The 23,040-nt window shown below is 35.6% G+C and overlaps 1 protein-coding gene across 1 annotated transcript in view; it reads right to left on the bottom strand.

The window, feature by feature from the left end:
• The window catches only part of MALRD1 (MAM and LDL receptor class A domain containing 1), a 307,929-nt gene that overhangs the window by 157,431 nt on the left and 127,458 nt on the right, over positions 1 to 23,040 (bottom strand). The window contains 2 exon segments of the mRNA XM_053673503.1: positions 9,552 to 9,716; positions 12,214 to 12,388. Coding sequence (XP_053529478.1) covers positions 9,552 to 9,716; positions 12,214 to 12,388 — 340 coding nt within the window.

The raw sequence follows: 23,040 nt of genomic DNA, 5'->3' as shown, positions 1-23,040 counted from the left end.
AGAAAAATTATTTAAAGAAGAAATCATTGAATTCATGTAATATCTTTCTTTAACTCATACATTTAGATTATGAATTGGCAAGCACATTTGTACTGGTATCTAACATACCAAAAATGCATGCAAGACTATGCATTTTTTAATAAATACACTTCATGTATTTTATAGATATTTTAAAAATAAACACTATGTTAACAGATATGTATCCATTTGTGCCTGAAAAAATAGTAGTTATTCTATGATCTTTATTATGTTAAACCTTGATCACAATCTTCCATCCTTTGATTATATGACCTTTAAAACAGAAAAAATATATATAAACAAACCTTTAAAAATGATTTTTAGTCTAATCTGTCCATTACCCTTGATAACTAAGGCAAAACTACTCTTCTTGTCTAATAATATAATGAAGAACTTAAAGAATACTAGTTCTAAATAGCAACCTTACTGAAAAAGAGAATATGAGAATAAGAAACTATATGTTGGGTTTCTTATGACTACAGTTCTGAAGGAGAGACTTAGTAAGATCAGTGTGTACGATACTGAGGAGGAAAGGTATGCTAGACAGCATTACTAATGAGAACTATCTCTACTTCTACCTTGTGGTTTAATTTAAATGTCATATAAACTCTCAGGAATACTTTATGTTCTTTATGTTCTAAGGGTCAGAGACATTTGGATAGCTGCATTAAAGTCATATCATTCTGTAAATAAATATCTTCTTAAAATGCAGACTACAAACATCACATTCCAACAAAAACCTTCACACCATAAAGAAGTAGCAGTCTTCTCATATGCATATTTCTATGCCTAATGAATGAATAGATTAAAAATGTAGGAGATAATGAAATTTTTTTCTGCTCTATTAAAGCTCACTGTTTATTTTCATACTGAACCTTATGCAGACCTTATTAATTACTTTATAATTTCAAAGTCTACAGAAAAGTTTAAGTGCATGTTAGTGAATTTCTTTTAAATAAATAGAAGTTAGAAAACAACACTTTTATGGTAATCCTTGGTGATTGAAAGTATTAAACTAAATTAATAATGCTTCTAATGTAGATTACAATGTCAAATTAAAATAGAACTAAATCAAACCATTACAGGTAAAGAAATAATTCCATTGGAATACAATGAAAAAGTCTGGATGCAGATTAGAGTAAGATATGCATTTAGCTAGCCAAGAAAATGCTTTATAAAGCAATCTCAAGAAAAAAAAGCATTTGAAAGCACTTTCCTTAAGGCTGAAATTTCGGAAAGATATGAAAAAATTATCAAGGCCAGTGGATTCTATGAGACTTTTAATCTAGTAGGAGAAAGAAATAACCCAGATGAACATACACAGAAAAAAATTGTTGGAATTAATGCTGAATAACTGAAAAGTGAGGATAGCCATCAAAGCTATTACTGAAACTAATTATAATTCTAAAGTCAGAGAAAAAGTTCCTTACATCTCAAACTCCCCTCCCCACCATGATTCAGCTTACTTGACAAACATTCTAAAGTGTAATGATTCCATTTCCTCCCTGGCATCTTGATCACAACCAAAGACATTCTCCACCATGCCCAGTAACTTTCGGTCAAGGTTCTCATCGATTTAATTCTGATATAAACACTCAGTGCCCTTAAACTTTAATATAATGGCATTGCTTTGGGGGATCTACAATGTTATTTTCCAGATGTATTCTGCTCATAATACCTTGTTACACTATCTTTCACTGTCATCAAAGACATGATGCCAACCTCAGAAACAAAACTTACTTTTACTTCTTTCCTAAATGATAACTTGTTTTCATCTTTTATTTCTGTAAATTTCTCTATTCCTTTCTAGAAACTCATCCTTTTCCCCTTTATGCCTGATAATAATTCATAGTGCATTTGGGGTGAGTGTATGCTACAAACAGAGCAAAAAAATTCTTCATTAGTACTTAGGGAAGCAATTCTTCATGATAAATTGTGAAAAATAAATCGCGGTTTGATTCCCAGTCAGGGCACATGCCTGGGTTGCAGGCCAGTTCCCAGCAGGGGACTCAAGAGAGCAACCACACATTGATGTTTCTCTCCCACTCTTTCTCCTTCCCTTCCCCTCTCTCTAAAAATAAATAAATAAAATATTTAAAAAATAATAATAATAATAGCATTGCCTCTGTTAACCTGGAGCTTATGGCCCATAGTAAACACAGAAGGTCTTAACTTTTCAGAGATACTATTTCTCTCTAGTTCATGTCAATAAAAACCCCTCACTTATATCAACTAATTTCCCTCCAAGTTTCAATCCTGTCTATACTCATATACCAGATTTAATTTTAATTCACTTATATTATCTTGTGATTTACTTATATAAAAACCCTGAAGTCATTCCTATGCTCCTGAACAGCCTCCACCACTACCACCTGCCTCCCGCCAACTGCCAATATTTAACTCCTTAGTGTAGTATTTCGGGTTCTCTGCAATCTTATCCATCATATCCCTCTAATCTTAACCACGCTGCAGGAACTACACATTTGAAGTTGCATTATGGGACATGTACTTTGATGATTGTTTTGCAATCATTTTTTAAATGGTGGCTGATCATGACTTGTATTAAATATATATTCTTATGCCCATTTTTTCAGAGCAGGAAACTAAAATGCAGACAGTTTACACCATCACCTTCAAGTTCACACACCTATTCTGGATTTGGGTTAAATGTAATGTTATTTTATTTCAGGATTTGTTCTCTAAAATAAGCCAAATAGTGGCCCTCTAGTTACCTGGACCCTGTAAAATCTGTTACCTTATATGGCAAAGCCTATAGGAATGTGATTAAATTGACAACCTGAGATTGAGTGATTAACCTGGAAGGATGATAAACAGAATCACAAGTGTTCACATAAGAGAGAGTCAGAGGGAGATTTGACACAGACAAAAGTGGCAATGTGTCCCAGGAACAGAGGGAAGTCTCATGTGACCACAAGCCAAGGAATGCGACAATCACTAGAAACTCAAGGAGACGAGACAGTTTCTCCCTTACAGTATTCAGAGGGCGAGTAGCCCTGCCAATATCTTGATTTTGGCACAGTGATACTGATTTAGAACTTTTGACTTCCAGAACTGGGAGAAATTTGATTTGTTGCTTAAAGCCACCAACTTTGTGAGAGTATGTTACAGTAGCCGTAACTAACACAGGCACTGAATTCTGCTGTGCACTGCAGCCTTCGGGGAAGCCCCCTGGTTCCTAAGTCAGAACCAATCTGAGAAGGAATCTGAGAGTGATAGCCAAAAGTCTGGGTTCAAGAACATTACTCCCAGGTCTGTGGTGGACTGAACAGAAAGATCAAACAATCCAAACCTGAAAGAAATGGGTGCCCAGAGGCTGAGATACTCTTCAAAACCAGTGCACCGAACTAGAGTTGGAGAAGAATGAAAGAACACTTAGACCGAAGGTAATACTAAATGTTTATTTTAGCCTCCTTCGGTCTTAAAATACTAAAATAAAAACGATTGTTGAATATGGCAGGGTTAGTCCCATGAGATGAAGGTAATTGGTTGTGCCTGAAGGGAGAAATGTAACAGCAAGCTAGTAAGGTAGGATGGATGACTATAGCCAGATGGATTCACACCAGAAGAATTAGTATTGTTATAATGTCCATACTACACAAAGCAACCTACAGATTCACTACAACCCCTATCAAAGTTCCAATGGCACTAACAGAAATAGGAAAAGTAATCTTAAAATTCTTTATAAAAAAAGAAGACCCCAAATAGCCAAAGCAATCTTGAGAAAGAACAAAGCTGGAGGCACCATACTTCCTGGTTTCCTACCATATTACAAAGCTATAGCCATCAAAATAGTATGGTACTAGCATAAAACAGAAACACAGATTAATGGAATGGAATAGAGAGCTCAGAAATAATTCCACATGTATATGGTCAACTAATGTTTGACAAGGGAGCCAAGTATACTCTATGGAGAAAGAACAGTCTCTTTAGTAGAATGTGTTGAGAAAACCAAATATTCGCACTAAAAAGAATGAAGTTAGATCCTTATCTTATACCACTCACAACTATTAACTCTAAAGGAATTAAAGACATGAACATAAGAACTGATTCTATAAAAATCCTAGAAGTAAACATAGGGAAAAATGTCCTTGATAGTGACCTAGGTGATGATTATTTGAATGTGACACTAAAAGCACAAACAACAAAATTAAAAAGTAAGTCTACATCAAACTAAAATAGTTTCTTCATAACAAAAGAAAATAGTGACAAAATTAAAGGAAACCTATAGCAAAAGAGAATACATTACAGGTTACATCAATGCCGTATAAACTGCTCTCGTGATATTAACAATGGCTTGGCATTTTCTGGACAAACTATATGTATATATTATCATATATGTATGAATATTATTCAACTACAAAACAGAAAACCCTGCCATTTACAACAAAATGAATGAAACTTGAGCGCATGATGTCTAGTGAAATATGTAGAACACAAAAAGGCAAATACTGAGTGACTTCACTTACATATGGGATCTATAAAAACTGGGCTATAGAAACACATAGAAGAATGGTAGTTGCCAGAGGCAGAGGGGTGTGCAAATGGAAGGATAGTTATAAAACAAATAATTCTGTACAATATACAGCCTGATGACTACAGTTAACAATATTATGTACGTGAAAGTTGCTAAGAGAGTCTATCTTAAATGTTCTCAACACACACACACACACGTGCACACACAAAAGGTAACTATGTGAGTGATAGATGTGTTAACTAACCTTATTGTAAACTATATAATGAAAATAAATGTTTAATTTTTGAATGCAATCGTAACCATAATATAAAAATTATTATCTTATTATCAAACAATGATTTTTGGTAACATAACAAAAAATCTTACACCATATTATAAACATATTCTTCTAACCTTACCCTGAATAGCAAATATTCTACCTAAATACATTATTTCAGATATGGTTTACAAGTGTTATTTTCAGCACTGATTTCTCTTAACTTTCAGGTTTTCAAGCCACTGCCATTGATTTTTAAAAGTACTTGTTAAACTAAAATACACTGAAATAAAATAAAAATTAAACAGATTTAATTCACTTAATCAAAAATTACTAGTATACATGCAAATATAAAGAATAGGTGCTTAACTCAAGGGTGATCTAAAAATCAAAGCAATTTTCCTCCTGCTTTGGAGGCCCGATTACGCTTCCCATTCAGTCCCGCGGAAACACGGACAGATGCTGCTTCTCACCCACGTGTATTAAAACACCGAAGATAAAATTATAACCCTTAATTTAGATTTTGACCATTTGCACTTTCGTTTTTATTTCAGCAAAATTGTTTCTAAAGGCTGGTATTTAACCATCATTCAAGATTTATAAAACTGAATCTTTTAGAAATTATGTTGGAAGAGTAATAAGGCATCTAAATTGGACTATAAAATATTAACTGATCTTCCCAGAGAAGGCTCTCAGAAAGCAATAACTCTGGTGTTTAATGATAAGAGACTAAAGCTTTAAAAATTGTTACTCTTGCAGAGCAGAAAACATTAAAATATTTTCAGTTTTACTGAAGCTTTCATTCACATTTATATCCAGCACTTAGCTACATTATTATATGCACAGTTATGTCGAAGAGACAATTTGCATTATCTATATGACTTTTGGTTTATGCTATCAAGCCAGCGATATCATCAACCAAATGATACCACTGGAATGGAGGTACGCCTGCCACAGTGAGGACTATAACTCATTTCAACCTGACAGATAATGATCAATGTTACACACAAAAAAAAAAAAAACTGAGAAAAATACTAAAGAAATTGTGTTCCATCTAATCAGCATTTTGAATGAGATGATTCATATTTAAATAGTTTTTCAACAATCCATCATGAAATTCTAAATTCCAGACTGTTTTAAAATATCTGTCTTTTCCAGATGATCATGAGATTGGGACTTTCACTTTGATCCAACAGAAGGGCATGGGTCATTTTGATTAGAATTGGGAGAAGAACAGGCAGACACAAAGGTCTGAGAAACCTTTGGGTGTTGGGTGTCTCATACAATGAGTGAGGCAATGCAGAGGGTGCTTTGAAATTATATGTCTTTTAGAATTGCTTGGAATAAAGAGTTTTCTTCCAAACTACTTCTCAATTATAATATAGTCACTTCATAGCACACAAATTCTATGTTATTTTTTAAATACAATGACCTTAGACTAATTTTTCAAAATGTCTTCATCCTGAAACACTTTGTACAATTTTTTAAATTGGTCTCTAGATTTAGAGGAAAATGAGTCTACTCTGTTCAGCATCTGCATTAGGGGGTAAGAAAGCCACTGTCTGTCTTTCAGCCATTCCTCCCCTCCGTCCTCGCTGCCATGGAGGACCCTAAAACATTTGTAGACCCACACAGAAATTACATTACAGTGTGCCAGCTTTATTCCCTGAGTTTTTGACCTCAGTGTTTCAGAATATGCATGTAAATATATTTTCTACATGTATACACTTTCATTGACCCTCAATCCACATCTTCAGGAAACTTCTCTAAGTCTTCTGTGAGCACCATTAGAAACGCTAACCTAGCGTATGTATGCACGCTCCACTCCACATCATTCCACATGAACGATAGTGTGGAGACCATAATGTCACCCAATGGGAGGATTTTATATTCCTAATAAATCTTAATGTTAAGCCTTATTGAACCACTAAATGAGCATTTAGTCAAACAAAATGAATTTGAGGATCAAGGGCTCATAACATTGCTCTCCTTGTCTTTCACAGTAAAAAATGAATAAACTGGGTCAAAGGCTTTTTCTTTGAGATAAAATAATCATAAAATTTATGTTCCTTAGCTGTGAACCAATTTACATGCTATGATACAATTACCTTGGCTCAATGGCCTGGCCCAGTAAACTGACTGTTGAGGTCAGAGTAGAGGATACTGAGATCAGATGAATTTACAAACCGGGAGGATCATTTCACAGTGTTTCCAAATCTACAATATTCTAAACATATTTAAATTTGAATTATCTACAAAACTCAGATGCTGGGGTGATTCAAATATCCTGATTAAATCATAAGCAAGTAACAATTTTTTAAATTCTCAGCCAAGTAGGACTAATGTTTTTTCCCAAGTTTCCTAGTACCTCTTAGAGAATGAATGGAGATAAACTCATTTCTTCTTCTGATTTTTTTCTTTTTATAAGATTGGCTTTTTTCCCAAAATACTAAGATAAAAATTTTCTACTAAATAATCTTTTTCATGGCATAAATTAAAGAAAATGCAAATTTCAGCCAATCCCAATCTCAAAAGAACATGCAAATTGCAACTGATATTTACACTGAATGTACTTTATTTCATTATTTCACTGGATTATGACTTGGAACAATATTTATTTCTGTATGCTTTGATTTCAATCCTAGAAAAAATTATGCGGGTGCACTTAGTTGTCCCTGCTGAACAGGGTAAAGGGAGGAGCCCTTCACTGAGACCTCTGCTGAGGCCATGGCCGCACATGCCCAGTGTGAGAGAAAAAGAGATGAGCTTCTTTAAGTCATACATATAAAAGTGTCCAATAAACCATCTGTATGCAGGGTTGTTACTCTCCCACAAAAGAAAGTACAAAAGCAAGATGTAATCCTTATTTTAGACCACACAGTGAACTCCAGATTATCAGGTACAAAGATTAGACCATTAAAATGTGAACAGAAAACAGTAGAATATCACTTAAAATACCACTTTATTTAAGCTTTGGTCATTGCATTTTCACAATAAAAAAAAAAAATCACATCTTAAGACCTTTTCTAAGGCTGGGCTACCCAATGAGAACTTCTCTACATACTTCTACACCACCGTAAGTTTTCTAGACTGTTTATTCCTTCACTAAGTATATAAAGGGAGATAATATTTTCAAATAAGTGCATTTTTTCTTTTGCACTTGCTTATGAATGGTCACCAACCTGTGTTAGGAGCAGTCTTTGCCTTAAGGATCATGGAACGTGCAAAGAAAGAAGAAATCAGTGTGTAGCTTTTTTATTTGTAAAACTAGTTTTGAAAACAGTTCAGACACCATGGTCTTTAAAACCTGGCTTTAATTTTCTAGCACCAGACACCCATGAAAGAAAAGCATTTTCAAAATTAGAATAGTTCTGTTTAAATACAAAAAATGAAATTTGAAAAACTGAACTTGGAGTTTTACTATGTCATAGAGTAGGGTATATGATGCATAAGAACTGTTTTTTACCACAAAGTAAAAAATGTCAATTTTTTACTTCCATGAATCTCAGAGAAAGGGGACAAGAAGGCTAGAGAAGATGTAAGCTCAGAGACTGCTTCTCCTGCATGACTCACTGTGTAACTTCATACAGGTACACAGCCTTGCAGGCCGCCTAATATAGACTCACTTATTTTGAATTCATAACTTGGCTTAGCTTAACCTGAAACCTGCTCAGATCACCCTGATTGTTAGAAAGTATGCTAACCACATCCTAGGATTGGTGAAGAGTTTGACAGAAGGGCTGAGACTTAATTAGGTAAAATTTCTGATACACCTGTGCCCTCCCTAGCTTAGGCAATTGCCAGACCTGTCTCTTAAGGGAAACCTGGGGATGATTTGCAGAACCACAGGGCTAATCCCACTCCAAACGCCCATGGCTGGCCTCAGTGGCCTGGAGGGCCCTCTACTGACCTTCTCATAAATTTTTCTCATTATATCCTTATTGTAATACTAAAATCTTCTCCCAGGAGTGGAGATTTCCTGCTGTTTTTGAACATGAATATATGTACAGGAATATTTGGTAATTGCTGAGGCACAGGAATGTGCCCACTTATACATGTGATGTCAAGTTCACCATAATGTTTATACATGATTTTCCTGAAGAAAGACAAATCTCAGTTCAAGAATGCACTGCCCTGGGAGCGGTCCCCTGTGTGTTCCTTGTGAGCTGACTAGCAATAAAGTTTCTTCTCATAAAATCATCTTGAAGTTGGCTTTGGGCTGGCAATTGCTGAGTGATGGGGTGTGGTTCGGTCAGGTAACAATCATCACGCAGAAGACAACTATTAAACGTTCTCTGGTTATTAAGTATTCCTGGTTAAAATATCTAATTTTGTGTTTAGCCTACAATTATAAAGCATAAATCATCAACTAATTCAATCGACAACTAATCATGGAGACCTATTATACACTAGTTAGTCACTTGGAAATAATGCAATACAGTGGGATATCACAGTCCCTGTGATTATTCAGGGAATACAAAGTCTTCTGAGGGTGGGGGGTGGGAGGGGTGAGAAACAAACATTAAAAACTAATTAAATTACTGTGTTTATAATATGTGACTGTATCTCTATCTATACTTTTACCACTTAGAAGTGATAATCTAACCTGCCTTTTTCTTCATGGAAATACAGATTATTAATGAGGTATGATTTATTTGCATGAGGCAGAGAAAGCCTCTTACATTAATGAATGAGAAGCAACCTGATAAAATTTGTATATTGAAAGTTCAAAAATTACTTGCCAGCTGCCATATGCATTAAAACAAATATGTAGTCACTGACTTTGTATGATCCACGGATGACCTATGGCTTTCTTCCCCATGATGAATACTGATTCCATTGCAAGGTGCTCACCTGAGTGTGTTCGAATCTGGAATTAAATCTTCAGGGATTGGCCGGCACCATTTACACAGGCTTCCTTTTCCAAAGTTGCAAACTTCCATTGCATGAATTGGATGCGACAAAGAAGAGATCAGCTAACCAAACTGAATGCATCAATAAATGGTGATTTCTAGCTGCATCACCACCTTCTTACTTTTGGGATTTTTAAAAAGAGTCTCAGTTTTAGCATAATTAAAATAATGAGGCAAACAATTTGTATAATTACTAGAAGTGTTTTAGAGAAATCTAAGTTACATTCAAACAGCTATAGTAACTGAAATACGGGAATAAAAAATCTGCCTTCATAGGAGGTGAGACTTTTAATGAGCTCCTAAGGCAGCAGCTGAAGCTCTGCCAGCACATTCTGCTGTAACACTTACATCACTTGTATGACCTTTAAGTTCTGATAAGTCCATTCTTTTTTCACAATATTAACAAAGCAAAACTTTAACTGTCTCTGAAAGAGTTTTTCCAAATTCCAAACTACTTACATTCAAAACAATAAGGTTTACAATAACTTTTATATTGAACCTCTTCATTGGAAAATTTTCAACATTCTTGTAATGACTATATTATCACACAAAATTACAATTTCGTTTTTTTAATACAAAGGTTGTGTGGGAAAATGCTCTGTCTCCCTCTAAATGTTTTCATGTGTCTATTGTCAGTCCTAAATCCTCCACTGCTTGAATAAAAGATTCAATTCAATGAGTTCTTGTACATACTGTAGAAAGCATGGTATGCACCAGCTTTTAAATGGCATAAGCAGTGATGATATACCACTATACCATTTAGAAGCTTGGATTCAAGATTTAATGTAAAACCTGAAATGAGAACATCCCTTCAAAAAAGGTATTTTTAATAATGGCATTCAATGTGTTAATCTTTGATATTAATATCGACCATATAATATTTATCTTGTACAGAGATTTAGGACTCAATTAAATCCTATTCTTCATATCATTGAAAGGATAAAATTATAAATTAAAAAAAACTATTTGAGGGCAGAAAGTTTCAGTCAAGCAAGAAGAATAAAGATCTGCTGTACAGCATTGTAACTCTAACCATCAATAATGTGTTTTACACTTAAAAACATGCTGATGGTAGACCTTGTTATATTCTCCACAATAAAAAATATTAAAAAAAAAACAGTAAGACTGTATGTGACAGACATATGTATTATATTTCATCTTACAAAAAGATTGAAGAGGCAAGGTCAGAAATAAAATGGTAATAATTAAATTAATTTATTCAAAGTAAGTAAATATCTGTGATTTAAAAATAGTAATTTAATAGTAGACATTTATTCATGATATTTAAAAAACTTATCAAAACTTTACTTCCAATTTAAATGACATTACTAAAATTGCAAAATTGAACTAAGAGGAAAGTCAATATGCACTAAAGATGTTCACTAGGCATAATTAATTAGATTTTGTATAAATTTTACAAACACCACAAGTTATGTGTGATCATAAGAGGATTTCAGTGTCTTCCTGTGGGAAAGTCTAAATACCACAACCACTTTCATTATCTTATCTTCCATCTATGTTGCACAGCATGTATCTCTGGCCACATGAGTTAATTACTGTCCCATCTCATCCACAGTGTAATTTGGCTTTCATTTTATGGGTTATTTTAGTTTGGATTAATAAATTAAATATTTCATTAAGAAGCAATCTTTCTGGGTTAAAAGAATTAATATGAATCTTTTTTTTATTTTTTACATTCTAGCATTTCTTGACAAGGCTGACATAAGGCAACAAGGTAGGGTTTAACTAGACTCTATATCATCTATATGTTCTGAACCTTTACTATTATTAGGACCCTTGAGATATATATGGTCATATAGTAAATTCACATGCTACTAAGTAAAGAGCAGGGAAAGGAAAATATCACAATGTTTACACCTCTTGATCCTATGCTTTGCCCACTGAGACATAGATTAATATTGCCCCTCCTAGACTGTGTCTTTCGCTGAGAAGTTCACTTTCAAATGAATAATTTTGCTTTGATCTATTCTTAGAAATCAGTGGATTGTCAGATGTCAGTAATGAAAATAATCTCTCAATAGGACACAAATATTGAAGAGCCAATCTGAATTTGAATAGGTTTCTTATGGACTCTGAATGTTTGCCATAGCAGCCATTTTATATGTGCATTTTGGCAGAGGAAAATTTGAACAAATTTATGTAACTTGATGGTTTCATCATGCTTCCTCCCTAAACATTCCTATTTTATATGTGAATAGAAGAGAGACCCACAGGTGAATGAATAGAAAAGAACTTGTACATAATAGCCTTACAGTCAAGTGAAACCCATGAAAACCAGTGTTTTGAATCCAAAACATAAATTTAAAAAAAATTTACCTCTTATTGGGCATGATGGAAGAATGTATGCTGATTTTTCTGTTCTAATTTTCTATAAAAATAGCTTTTATATCAAGAAATTGCTCTAAGCCAGGTTGAAAATTTCTAACTAGGGCACTAGACTATGCTGCTTAGACATTTGGTTATCTGTTTTATGGCTATTTTTAATTACAAATTCAGGAATTTACCTACCTCAGAGTGATTTATCTGGTTTGTCAGGGCAGCCGTTCCTAAAATCGCATTTCCAGATGTGTTCAGCGCAGTGGTCATCGGACCCTCAGGCAAATTCACCGTCTGTGCAGGTATGTGCAGGTCATGTTACTGGGATTGAAGTTTCTGGCAGACTTGGAAGGTCCACTGGTAAATTACCTTGATAAGAAAGAATATTCAGGTGTCATTGATCAGAATCTTTATTTCTTTACAGACTTTACTTAATAAGCTTCACATTCAACATAATAAAGAATATTTGGCAGTATTTGCTAATCTACTGAACTTCCTTTTGTAAGCATGTAAGTCAGGTTCTCGGTCTTAGCGATGGCAAATAGTTTAGGAAATCTTTGATTATAAAACAGGTGGAGATGAAGACAAAAAATATTGAAACTCTATTCAGAGCTCACTGAATAAATAGAACCCCTAAGAAACAGGGCTTAGCATATCACCAGGAACCAAGGGAGTTCCAGATGCTGGCATAGAAACTGGCATCGAGGTCTGATTAAACCTCCTTGTGAACCAGGCAAATGAACTCTGTTCTTCCACTGCTGCAATGAGCCCAACATCTTGTCTTTGTGTGGCACATCCTCCCTCACACAGTCAAGACTGAAGGTTGCAAGAGAAACCCACAATAGAAGTATTTATTTATCCAGAAGCATTTAAACAATTGAATAAATCATTTCTGAAATTAAAGGATTTAGAAAAAATTTATAGAAGCTAATTCATACAGTAAATTATTTAATAAACATTTACTAGTCACAGTTCTGTAGCACACACATAGTAGGTGAAATAGATGTAAAGCCAAATATGCAATCACTGCAATTAAATGGTTTACAGACTACTAGAGAAGGCAATCAGAAAACAATTTCATTACAGTTCTATAGCATAAGTTTATGACAGATTATTATGCATTTTGCTCATTTGTATATATAACAATCTTTTAAGCATGTATTTATTACTTATTATTATAGCACTTATCATTGTGTGACTAAATGAGTTAATATTGTGAAATACTTAGAATAGTGACTATAGACAGTGAGCACCATGTAAGTCCTTTTAAATAAACTGTTGCTTATATTTGAACTTGAGACAGCTGGACTCATTCGGTATATAATCTTCTGCGAACTGATCTTTTACTCAAGATTGTATGTTAAGCCATCCATGGCCATGTGCATTCTTGCAGTTCAGTTATTTTGACTGTTCTATAATATTTCACCACATGAATATATTACATATATATTACATGCTCAGCTGTTAATGATTTTTGAGTTGATTCAGTTTGAGGTTCAGTTTATTTGTTTTATACATTTCTCCTTCTGCATCTAGGAATGGAACTGCATGGTCAGAGAGTGTACACAATTCAGCTTTACTAGATAAGGCCAAACTGTTTTCCAAAGTAATTGCATCAATTTCTATTCTCCTCATCAGTGTATATTCTGGTTACATTACACACTCACCATCCAATGGTCTATCTGGGTTTACCCATGTGTTTGCCGTTTTCTTTACTCTCCATTCCCTTTCACATACGTGTCCTCATTTAGTTCATTCTGTTTGTCTGCGGCTCACATGGGTATATAGTTCATTTGGGAGAATCAAAGAGCCTGGTGCAGTAAAGTCATTTTTTGCTTAGTTTTGGATGTTGTTCTCTGAAAGCCTTTTTTTCATTCTCATTCTTGAGTTTTGTTTTGCTCTAGACTATGTTATAATTTCTCAGAACTTTGGATATAACATTCATATCTCTTCATAACACTTCATACCCTCCATTCTTGCTGTGGTGGTCCTTTTAATATTATATTTTAATTTCTGACTGTTTTCAACATAATCTTCTCTTTTCTTTGTTGATTTTTCTAACTCATTTCTATGATTCTAGACCTGGATTTATTCTGGTTATAATATTTGCATAAGGTTCACTCACTAGGCTTATTTTTTAATTTATGCTTTTATCCATGTATGATTGGTATACAATCTCATGTTGATTATATTAGTGTCATGTGTACCATACAGTCACTTTCACATTTTTATACCTTACAGTGTGGTCACCCCTCTAAGCTTCTTAAATCCATGTGTTTTTATCGTTAATAAAAATCCATTAATTTTTTATTGTTATTTGAGTACAATTGTCTCCATTTTCTCCCCACCACTCCTCTCAACCCCAGTGATCCCCACTTCCCACCATCAATCCTAATCAACAACACAAACAAGCAAGCAAAATGTAACTAGAGACAGTGAAATTAAGAACAAACTGATAGTAGGATCAAGGGTGGCATGTGTTAAATTAATTCTTAGTGGTTATACTTTTAAAATTGCTTTTTGTCTATTTTCTTTTTCTCTCTAGAACTCTGTTAGCTTTTGTGGTTGTTCTTTCAAATAAAGCTGTCTCTCTTATTTTCCTTCTCTATGCTGCCCTTTGAAAGTTCCTCATAGCTACTTTCCATTTGACTGATTATAATGTTGATATTGTCTTTGATGTATTTAATTTATCCACTGAGTTTTTTATTTCATTGATTTTATTTCTCATACCAAAAAGACTAATTTGTTCTTTCAAAATTTTGTGTTTTTTTTTTAACAATGTCATGTTATTTTCTTAAGACTAGGAATCCCCTAACATTTCAAATTACTTGTTCATTACTTTTCTATTTTTGTGTAACAAATTTCTATAGACCCGGAAGTTTAAACTAACAAACACTTATTATCTCACACAATTTCTGTGAGTCTGAAATGCAGAAGAGGTTTAACTTGGGGCATCTGACTGTGAGTCTCAGAAGGTTGTCATTGCAATGTCAGACAAGGCTGCAGTCCTCAAGGGCTTGACTGGCCCTGGGAGCTCTGCATCCAAGGGGACTTGCTCACCTGTGGTGGGAATTAGAGCTACTGCTGGCAGGTTTCAATTCCCGGACTTTTTTTACAGGGCTGTTTGAGCATCCTCTGGACTTGGTGTCTGGCTTCCCTCAGAGTGAATGATCCCAGAGAAGCCAGTAGGAGCCTAGCTTTGAAGTCACACACAGTCATTGCCACATGACTTCCTAGGTCAATCTTACTCAGCCTGAAAGGGTAGTGGTACATAGGGCATGCATACCAAGATTAGGGGGTTCTTTTGGAAGCTGGCTACCACAGTTTTACATGCTTGATTTTTCTGTGAGGATCCTTTACCACCTAGTTAGTAGAAGAATCCTTCCAGATAAACCTTGAGTTGTTTATTTTGGGACGCTACTGGCACCCCATCCCCAGAGTGTCATATCCCTTCTGCCCCCCTTTCCCACTTCCTGCCTCTGATCTATCCGTACTTTGTTGTCACCTAACTCTGGGGGTCACGTTATGACTTCTGTTCTATTTTTAAATACTCTCTTTGTTTCTCTCACCTGGGGATTTTTCTTTTCAAAGCTCAGATTAACATTTAAATAAATGAATGTTATATTTGACATTTCTTAGTATGTGTAGTATTGTAGTTTTTAGACATCTGGTCTTCCATCTTATTAAAACCAAGCATCTTACTGCATCGTTGGGCCTGATTTCAATTTAAAGTAGCAAACAGTTAGGAAGAAATCATGGACATGAGTGATGTCAGAGGCTGATGAGACAGTATTCAGGAAAAGTAGATACAACTCATTTTCCACCCTAGAAACAACCCAGAGTGATAGATCAAAAGACCACTACTCTTAAAAATAAACTAACATTCTGCAACCATTTGTACATTCTAGCAGAATGTGCAAACCTTCAAAACAAAGTAAGCCATACATGTTTGTATTTGAGAGTACCAAAAAGAGAAAATTGAGAAAAGTGTTTCTTCCTCTGAAGCCAAACTCTGAAATGGTGGTGTTTGTAAGTAGGAAGATGGACTTGTCCCTGATTCCTTAGCATCTGCTGTGGAGAAGTAAAACAGAATCCAGAAAAATGATTTAGCCAAGACATCGTTTGAGACTAAGGCATGACAAGTACCACAAAGTTCCTGACGTTAGCCAATACTACATACTGGATAAGACAAACAAGAAACACCTTTCTCACAGTTCTAGAAGCTGGAAATCCAAGATCAGGTGGCCAGCACAGTTGGGTTTTCAGTGAAGGCTCTAGTCCTAGTATGTCCTCATATGGCCTTCTTTGGTACATGTACACAGAGATATATCTCTTGTCTCTTCCACTTGTTATCAGGACACTAATTTCATCATGAGGATGACACCTTTATGACCTAACTGAGCCCTAATTACCTCCCAGGGGCCTCACCTCCCAGTGTCACCATATTAGAGGTTAGGGCTTCAATATATGAATATCGGGGGGACACAAATATTCAGTTCATAACAGATTGATGATGATGATGATGATGATGATGATGATGATGATGATTTTGCCTAAAATTGCATGGAAAGGCTAAAGTTGGTAGCAAGGATAGAGTCAAATCTCTAAACAGTCAAAAAATACACTAAAACTTTGCAGATGAAACAAAATTGCAAGGGCGAAATGCAAATTACTGAAGCCTGCACTCACTAAGAAGCAGAGATTAATCTGGTTGATGTGATCTTCTTCCACATCCCCAAGCCACAGGCAAACAAACACACCTGCATACCTGTCATCTTAAATACATGACTCAGGCTCGAGGTAGATCCAATGTTCTAAATCCTTGCTCTGTGTCTTCCTAACAAGAAAGATGATGTCCTTCATGCTCCACTAATACAATCTTTCTTATAGAACATATTTCCAATTTTTATCTTAGACTTTCCCCTTTAAAGTTATTCCCACGATATTAGGTGATCAATAAAACTAATATTTTAAAATCTGTGGTGGTGGGGGTGCTTTGCTTGCAGAGCCTCTCATCCACCTCGGATGAGAATAAGTCGACCAAGACATGATCTGCTTGGGGAGGAAAGGTAGCCAGTCTCTCAAAGGTGAAGGACCAGGAGCTTATTCCTCAATGGGCTTTTACTGGGTTCAATTTGCATAGGAATACAGGTAAAGCTCCTCAACCATTGTCAGGCAGTAATGATCAAACAATAAATAACATTCAAAGAATTATAAGGGCTTATTTTGAGTAAGGGTCAGATAGCTAAAGGGCCATAAAACTTTCAGGAAGCACTCATTCTATGCTTGGACCCTTATCATTTAAATTGAGAGTATTCTTAGCAAAGCAGTTTTTGCAGGATTTTAGGCATTCTTTCTTAGGCCCAATCACCTGGGGTACCCACCCTCCCCAGCACAGGGTCGTACCCACCTCGGACATTGTTTCAGGCTTAAGGCATGATTTCAGGCTTAAGTCAAGCAGGGGAAGTAAGGTAGCCAAGAGATTAGGAGACTTCTCACAGACAGAATGAGGACTCAGGCTATGTGAAAGCTGAGGGGTAAGGGTCCATCACCCGCTTTTACTATAGCCTACCAAGTCCTTTCCTGAGGGTCCCTTCATGACTGTGCCTGTCTTAGATCATCACTCCCTTGAGGAATCTTACCCATCATTGGCTAGCCAGTTACCCACCTGGGACCAAGCAGGGTGGAGTGAAAGGTGGCAGAAGTGGCACCCCTACCAAGAAGGTAAGCTTTGACTCCTTAGTGACTTGTGGTCCCGAAGTCTCTTACTCAGCCTTAGCCATGGAGGGTTAAAGCTTCTGAAACCAGGAAAAACAGTTCCCAACACTCTGGTTCTTGATAAGTTACTATCAGCTTTAGCATAACTTAGCGAATTACTTGACTAACATGCTTGTTCTTTATTGATCTCTGGGTAACAATGCACATGTTTTTCCTGTGCCTTCTTATGTAAAGAAATATATGTAATTCAAAAATCTACTTGAGCTTTAACCATAATCAATCTTCAAAAAATTGAAAAATTTGAAATATGGGTAGCCCCAGAGTAAGACATAATTTTTCCTATTGCACTTAATACAATAACTTAGAGTTACAGCAACAAGCTGAAGCAACCATATTTAGCATGATTATACTGAAGCATCTGTGTTAAGCCTACTTTCTGGCAGAGTATGTTTCACTAAAACATAGCTATTCTCTGGCTATGATTTATAATAATTGTAATTCAGCCATTTGCATTGCTTCCCTCACCCCTTTTTCTGTCTCAGCTCTTTCTGAAATACTTATGCTTTAATCATGGATTGAATACAAGTTTTCAAATAGTACAAGGTATTTGCCATTTTTACAGACATTGCACTAATTTAAAAGTGACTATAAGTAAGTTGAATGATCAGTTGGACCGTTTTCAAGCTAAAATCTAAATATTTTATCAGATTTCTTTGTTATTGGCATTTAGCAATTCTCTCACCTAAAAGGTGATAAAATTGTAAAGTTTTAAAATTAGGTTAAATTAGTTATTTGTCCATTTTTTATTTTCTAGAAACAATAACAACACTAAGTTGGAGGGACCATTAACTTTGGGTGATTCTCCCCTTGGAATATACAACTCACTTTGTGAGACTACTAAGGATGCTAAAACTAGAATATTTAAGATGGCAATTACTGAATCTCAAATTTCTTGATTTTTGTCTTGAAGTCTTTTATTAAGCTTCAAATATTTCTAATTATTTTGCATTTTCTTCAAAGTCTATATTTCCTCTAGGAAATATGGAACAAAAGAGAACCTCAAAAGAGCATGCTTTGATGTAATTTATTGTTCTGAGAAAAATATAAGGAACACACCAAACAGCCTAGCATAATACAGTGAAAAGCTGCAGGTGACATCTTAAAAGTGAAGACAAAAGCACTCACACTTTTTTCCTTGTCACTTTGTCCACACCGAATCAAACGGCTCTCTGTAGAAAAAATGGAAACTTGAACAAGCATTTAAACATAAAACTGATGAGATAGTAAGACTAATGAAGAGGGATGCCAAAATCCCAGTCAACTCAGTTAGTTCAAAACCAAAAACAACAAAAAGCCATTTATCAGGTATGGGAGGGCATCACACAAATTGTTCTTAAGCATCCTATGAATATTTACCATACTTTCTCAACTTCAAGGCATCATCAATTTCAAGACAGGCTCTGACTTAGTAACAACTCTCCTGAGAAAAGTAAAACACTAAATACCTTGAATAGTGAAAGGCTCTCTATTATTAATACTTCTGAATATACATCCTGAATTCTGAAAATTTAAATTAAATGAAAAATGAAATGTGCAAGCAGTATGTTGTGATACCATATAGTCATGGCTTTATTTTTTTTGAAATAAAGCAGCTACCTCAGCAGTGATGCTGGAAGTAAGAAAGTGAGCAGTTGTGGATTTGCTGCTGAAAGGAACACTTTTTGCTTCCCTTGATTCAGATGAAAAAATAATGTGAAACCGATACTTCCTTTGGGATATTTACTCTTAAAACTGAATGTCTGGCAACAATTCTTACCTAATTATGTATTCTGGAGACCTGATTCAAGGTGAGGGGAGAGTGATCTAACTCTGCTGTCACCCCCATCCTCACCTACTCTGGGAAGGGCCAACATCACCATGCATGGATGCAAAGAAGAGTTAAGACCCTATCACGTGGTTAAGCTGCCCACCTACCCTAGAAACGTAATTAATCCTGCCTTTTCTCTGGAATCCTCCTAGACCAGTTTTTAAATAAGAATCTATATCATCAAAGTATTGAAACGAAAAAAGTATGATTCCTAAATGGGAATGAATTTGAAAATGGAGTTAGAAAAAAACAGATGTTAGAAGATAAGAAAGACGTGACATAGAAAAGCAAATAACGATGTTCTAGGACAAAGTGAGAAGAAACTAAGTTTATGACATAAACATTATTGGGGAAAATTAATGCAAGTGTACAGTTCAAAACCTCACTATTTGAGTTAACACTTTTGAAGCAGGGGCATAGCAAAGGTAGTGGAAAAAGCAGAACAAATGTGAGAAATATTTGGGAGTTGGAGCCAGCTAGATTTGCAGGGGGCCAATTCAAGGGGAAAGTCAAGAACGCTGGGGGATGCCAGGCCTGGGTTGTCACAGAACACTGATGTCATTAAAAGAAACAAAGAAGGCATGGGAGAAAGAGGTTGATTTTGAGAAAATAGGTAAAAATAAACTAACTGCTTCTTTCTTATCACTTTTGGCATATATAAAATAAAGGTTATTGGTGACAAGTACAAATTCGTACTTTGGAGATCAGGTCAAAATTTTGTGTCTGTATGTCTTTCAGTTTTTTATTTGGCTTGTTTTATTAACCAAGGAGGAAAAAATGTTGTAGATATTCAGTTTATGTTGAAAGCAAGTCATTTCTGTGTATAAAAGTCCATGCACTGGTCCTACCTCAGCAAACTTGTTGACAGGCGAAAAACTGTTCATCAAGAACAATATTTTTATCAAGAGCCTAATTTTGATTTGCACTTCCATCTTGTGGCAAGATTACATCAAATTCCTTTGTGAAACCTATGGCTACAATAGGCTTTTTGGTTTCAACCTGAAGTTTCTTTTGTTATGAGGCCCACATTAAAACCACACACTTCAGACAGGTTTTAAAATTGCATATTTTTCTCCCAAAACTTGAACTAGAAAATCAGGACTAATGGTCTGTAACTGATATTTCACATCTCTGCCTTTGTTTCTGGCAGTGCTTCCCTCTCCACCTTGGAACCATCAGCCGCAGAATGTATTTAACAGATTAATTGTAACAACAACAGTGTGGACGGTGCTCATTTGCTTCTGTTCTTTGTTGTTTGCTGCTCAGCCTGGGATTCTCCCCAAGCTGACAGTACGAGGTGATTTGGGAAGAATCTCTGACCTTTGACATCAGACAAGCCTAGGTGAAAATGTCATCCTGCTCTGTGTATTCTCCTCCAGGTCACTTAGGCTCCTTATGTTTAATTTTTCACATCTTTAAAATGGAAATTGTGCTCTTGTCTTTTCTAGCTTAGTAAATTCACTGAACATTATAATAACAGTGGTTAACACTATGGTCCAAGGAAGTAGACGTCATATTTTGGCCATGCATAGTAAAAAGCAGGTTATCTCCTCAGTTTGCTTTGTAAGATTGAGATAACAAAGCCAGCAATTCTATTTAGCATTCAATAACTATTCATCAATGATGAACTAGGTACTATTCTAGACCCTTAAAAAGTTATGAAATCATGTGAGATGATACGTGTGAGGGGTAGGTTATATTATTGTGCCCATTTCTGTATTCCCTGACTTTGTCCATCTTCCTGCCAGTGGAAAATACTTCCCTGCCCCGTTTTCAGGCTCCATCACATAACTTACTCTGACCAACGGACAAGAGCAGACATGGTGCCTACCATGTCCCAGCAGAAGCTTTAAGTCTGCTCTCTCTTCCCTGCCTCTACTTTGACAGCAGCATGTGTCACACAGGGACTTGGTCCTTCAGCCTTGGACCCATATAAATAGGGCACATGGGGCAGAAATACATAGTTTAGAGCTACACAGAATTATGCAGAACTACAAACAAGAAATAAATATTTTTGCTGATACTGTGCTACACTAACCAATACTTAAGAACATGGAATAAATGCTTGTATTTGTAAGAAACTGAGATTTCACTATAAAAAAATCAACCTGACACATGACATCATATCTTACATGTAGAAATACTTAATATTTTAGCAATAAACTAAAATATATAAAAGTTTATAAACACAAAGAAATTGACATCTAAGCAACATTTGTTGAGAACTACTATGTGCCAGATGCCATTTAAGCTGCTGGTAAGGCAGTGAATAGGTAAGATTTGTGCTCTCATGCGGCTCACGTTATTGTGGGGAAAAATAGAAATTTAACTGTAAGAGGGATACATGTTGTAAAGTAATAACAGGGCAAGGAGATGGAAAGTATCAGAGAAAGAAAGACGGCATTTCTGTCTCTGTGTGTGACTGTGTAGTGTTCTGAGAAGACTTGATTAACCTCTGAGCAGAGATTACAGAGAAGTAAAGAGCCAAGTGGGTATCTGGGGAAAGCATATTCCAGGAAGAGGGAAGAATAGCTGTAAGAGCCCTGAGGCATAAATGAGTTGCAGTGGTCAAGACTTAGTCAAGAGGCCTTATAGTTGAGAGAAGTCAATCAGAGGCACCCTTCCACCCTACTGGAAGGTGAAGTCAGAGAGGGATGAAGGAGCCAGTCATTTATTTCTTGGAAGCTTTTGGAAGAAGTTTGGCTTCTTTTGCTCTAAATGAGATATGATGGTTGTAGGAAAGCTCGTAATGACAGGGTGACATGATCTTATCTAATCTTGAAAAGGATCATTCTGCCTGCTGTTTAGAAGACAGATGATATGGTTTAAGGGTAAAAGCAGATGGATCACTTAAAAAGCAATTGCAGTAATTCATTCAGAGCAAGGCGGCATGGACCAAGGGAAGGATATTGACAGTGATAACATGCAGTGAACTCTGGATATATCTGAAGCTAGTGGCTGACCAGATCTATAAATTAAGAATAAGAAACTAGAAATAAACTATCATTTAATTAGATAAGGAGGCATAGAGGAATGACAAAATTGAGGTACAATTGGTAATCAAGAATTTACTTTTAGACATTGAGAGTTAGGGTGAACTTGTTCAATTCTGATTTTCTTCTTGCTGCCATTCTAGAAAAGGATTTGGGTTTCTGTCAAGTTCTCTGGGCACTACTGCACTGAGTGGTTACGGTAGTTAATCCTGCCAGAATGATGAGGTAGAAGATCAAAGCTGTGTCACATTGCTACGAGAGAAAGAAATGGAATCCAGCCCTCTCATTATGTCTGGGGAGGAGCTCTGACGAATAATGCTATTGTCATGTTCTCAAAGCTGAGGTTAAGTTTTGAGCATATGACAATGCTTTCTACATAGATTATTGCAAATGATTTTTAAATATGCAGCCTCTGATCACTCTAGGAAGAAGAATACTATGCC

This window comes from Artibeus jamaicensis, unplaced genomic scaffold (genome assembly GCF_021234435.1).
Source record: "Artibeus jamaicensis isolate MK-2021 breed Jamaican fruit bat unplaced genomic scaffold, CSHL_Jam_final contig_867, whole genome shotgun sequence".
In the NCBI taxonomy this organism is placed as follows: domain Eukaryota; kingdom Metazoa; phylum Chordata; class Mammalia; order Chiroptera; family Phyllostomidae; genus Artibeus; species Artibeus jamaicensis.
Note: the sequence above shows the minus strand (reverse complement) of the source record. Positions and strands in the feature narration are given on the sequence as shown.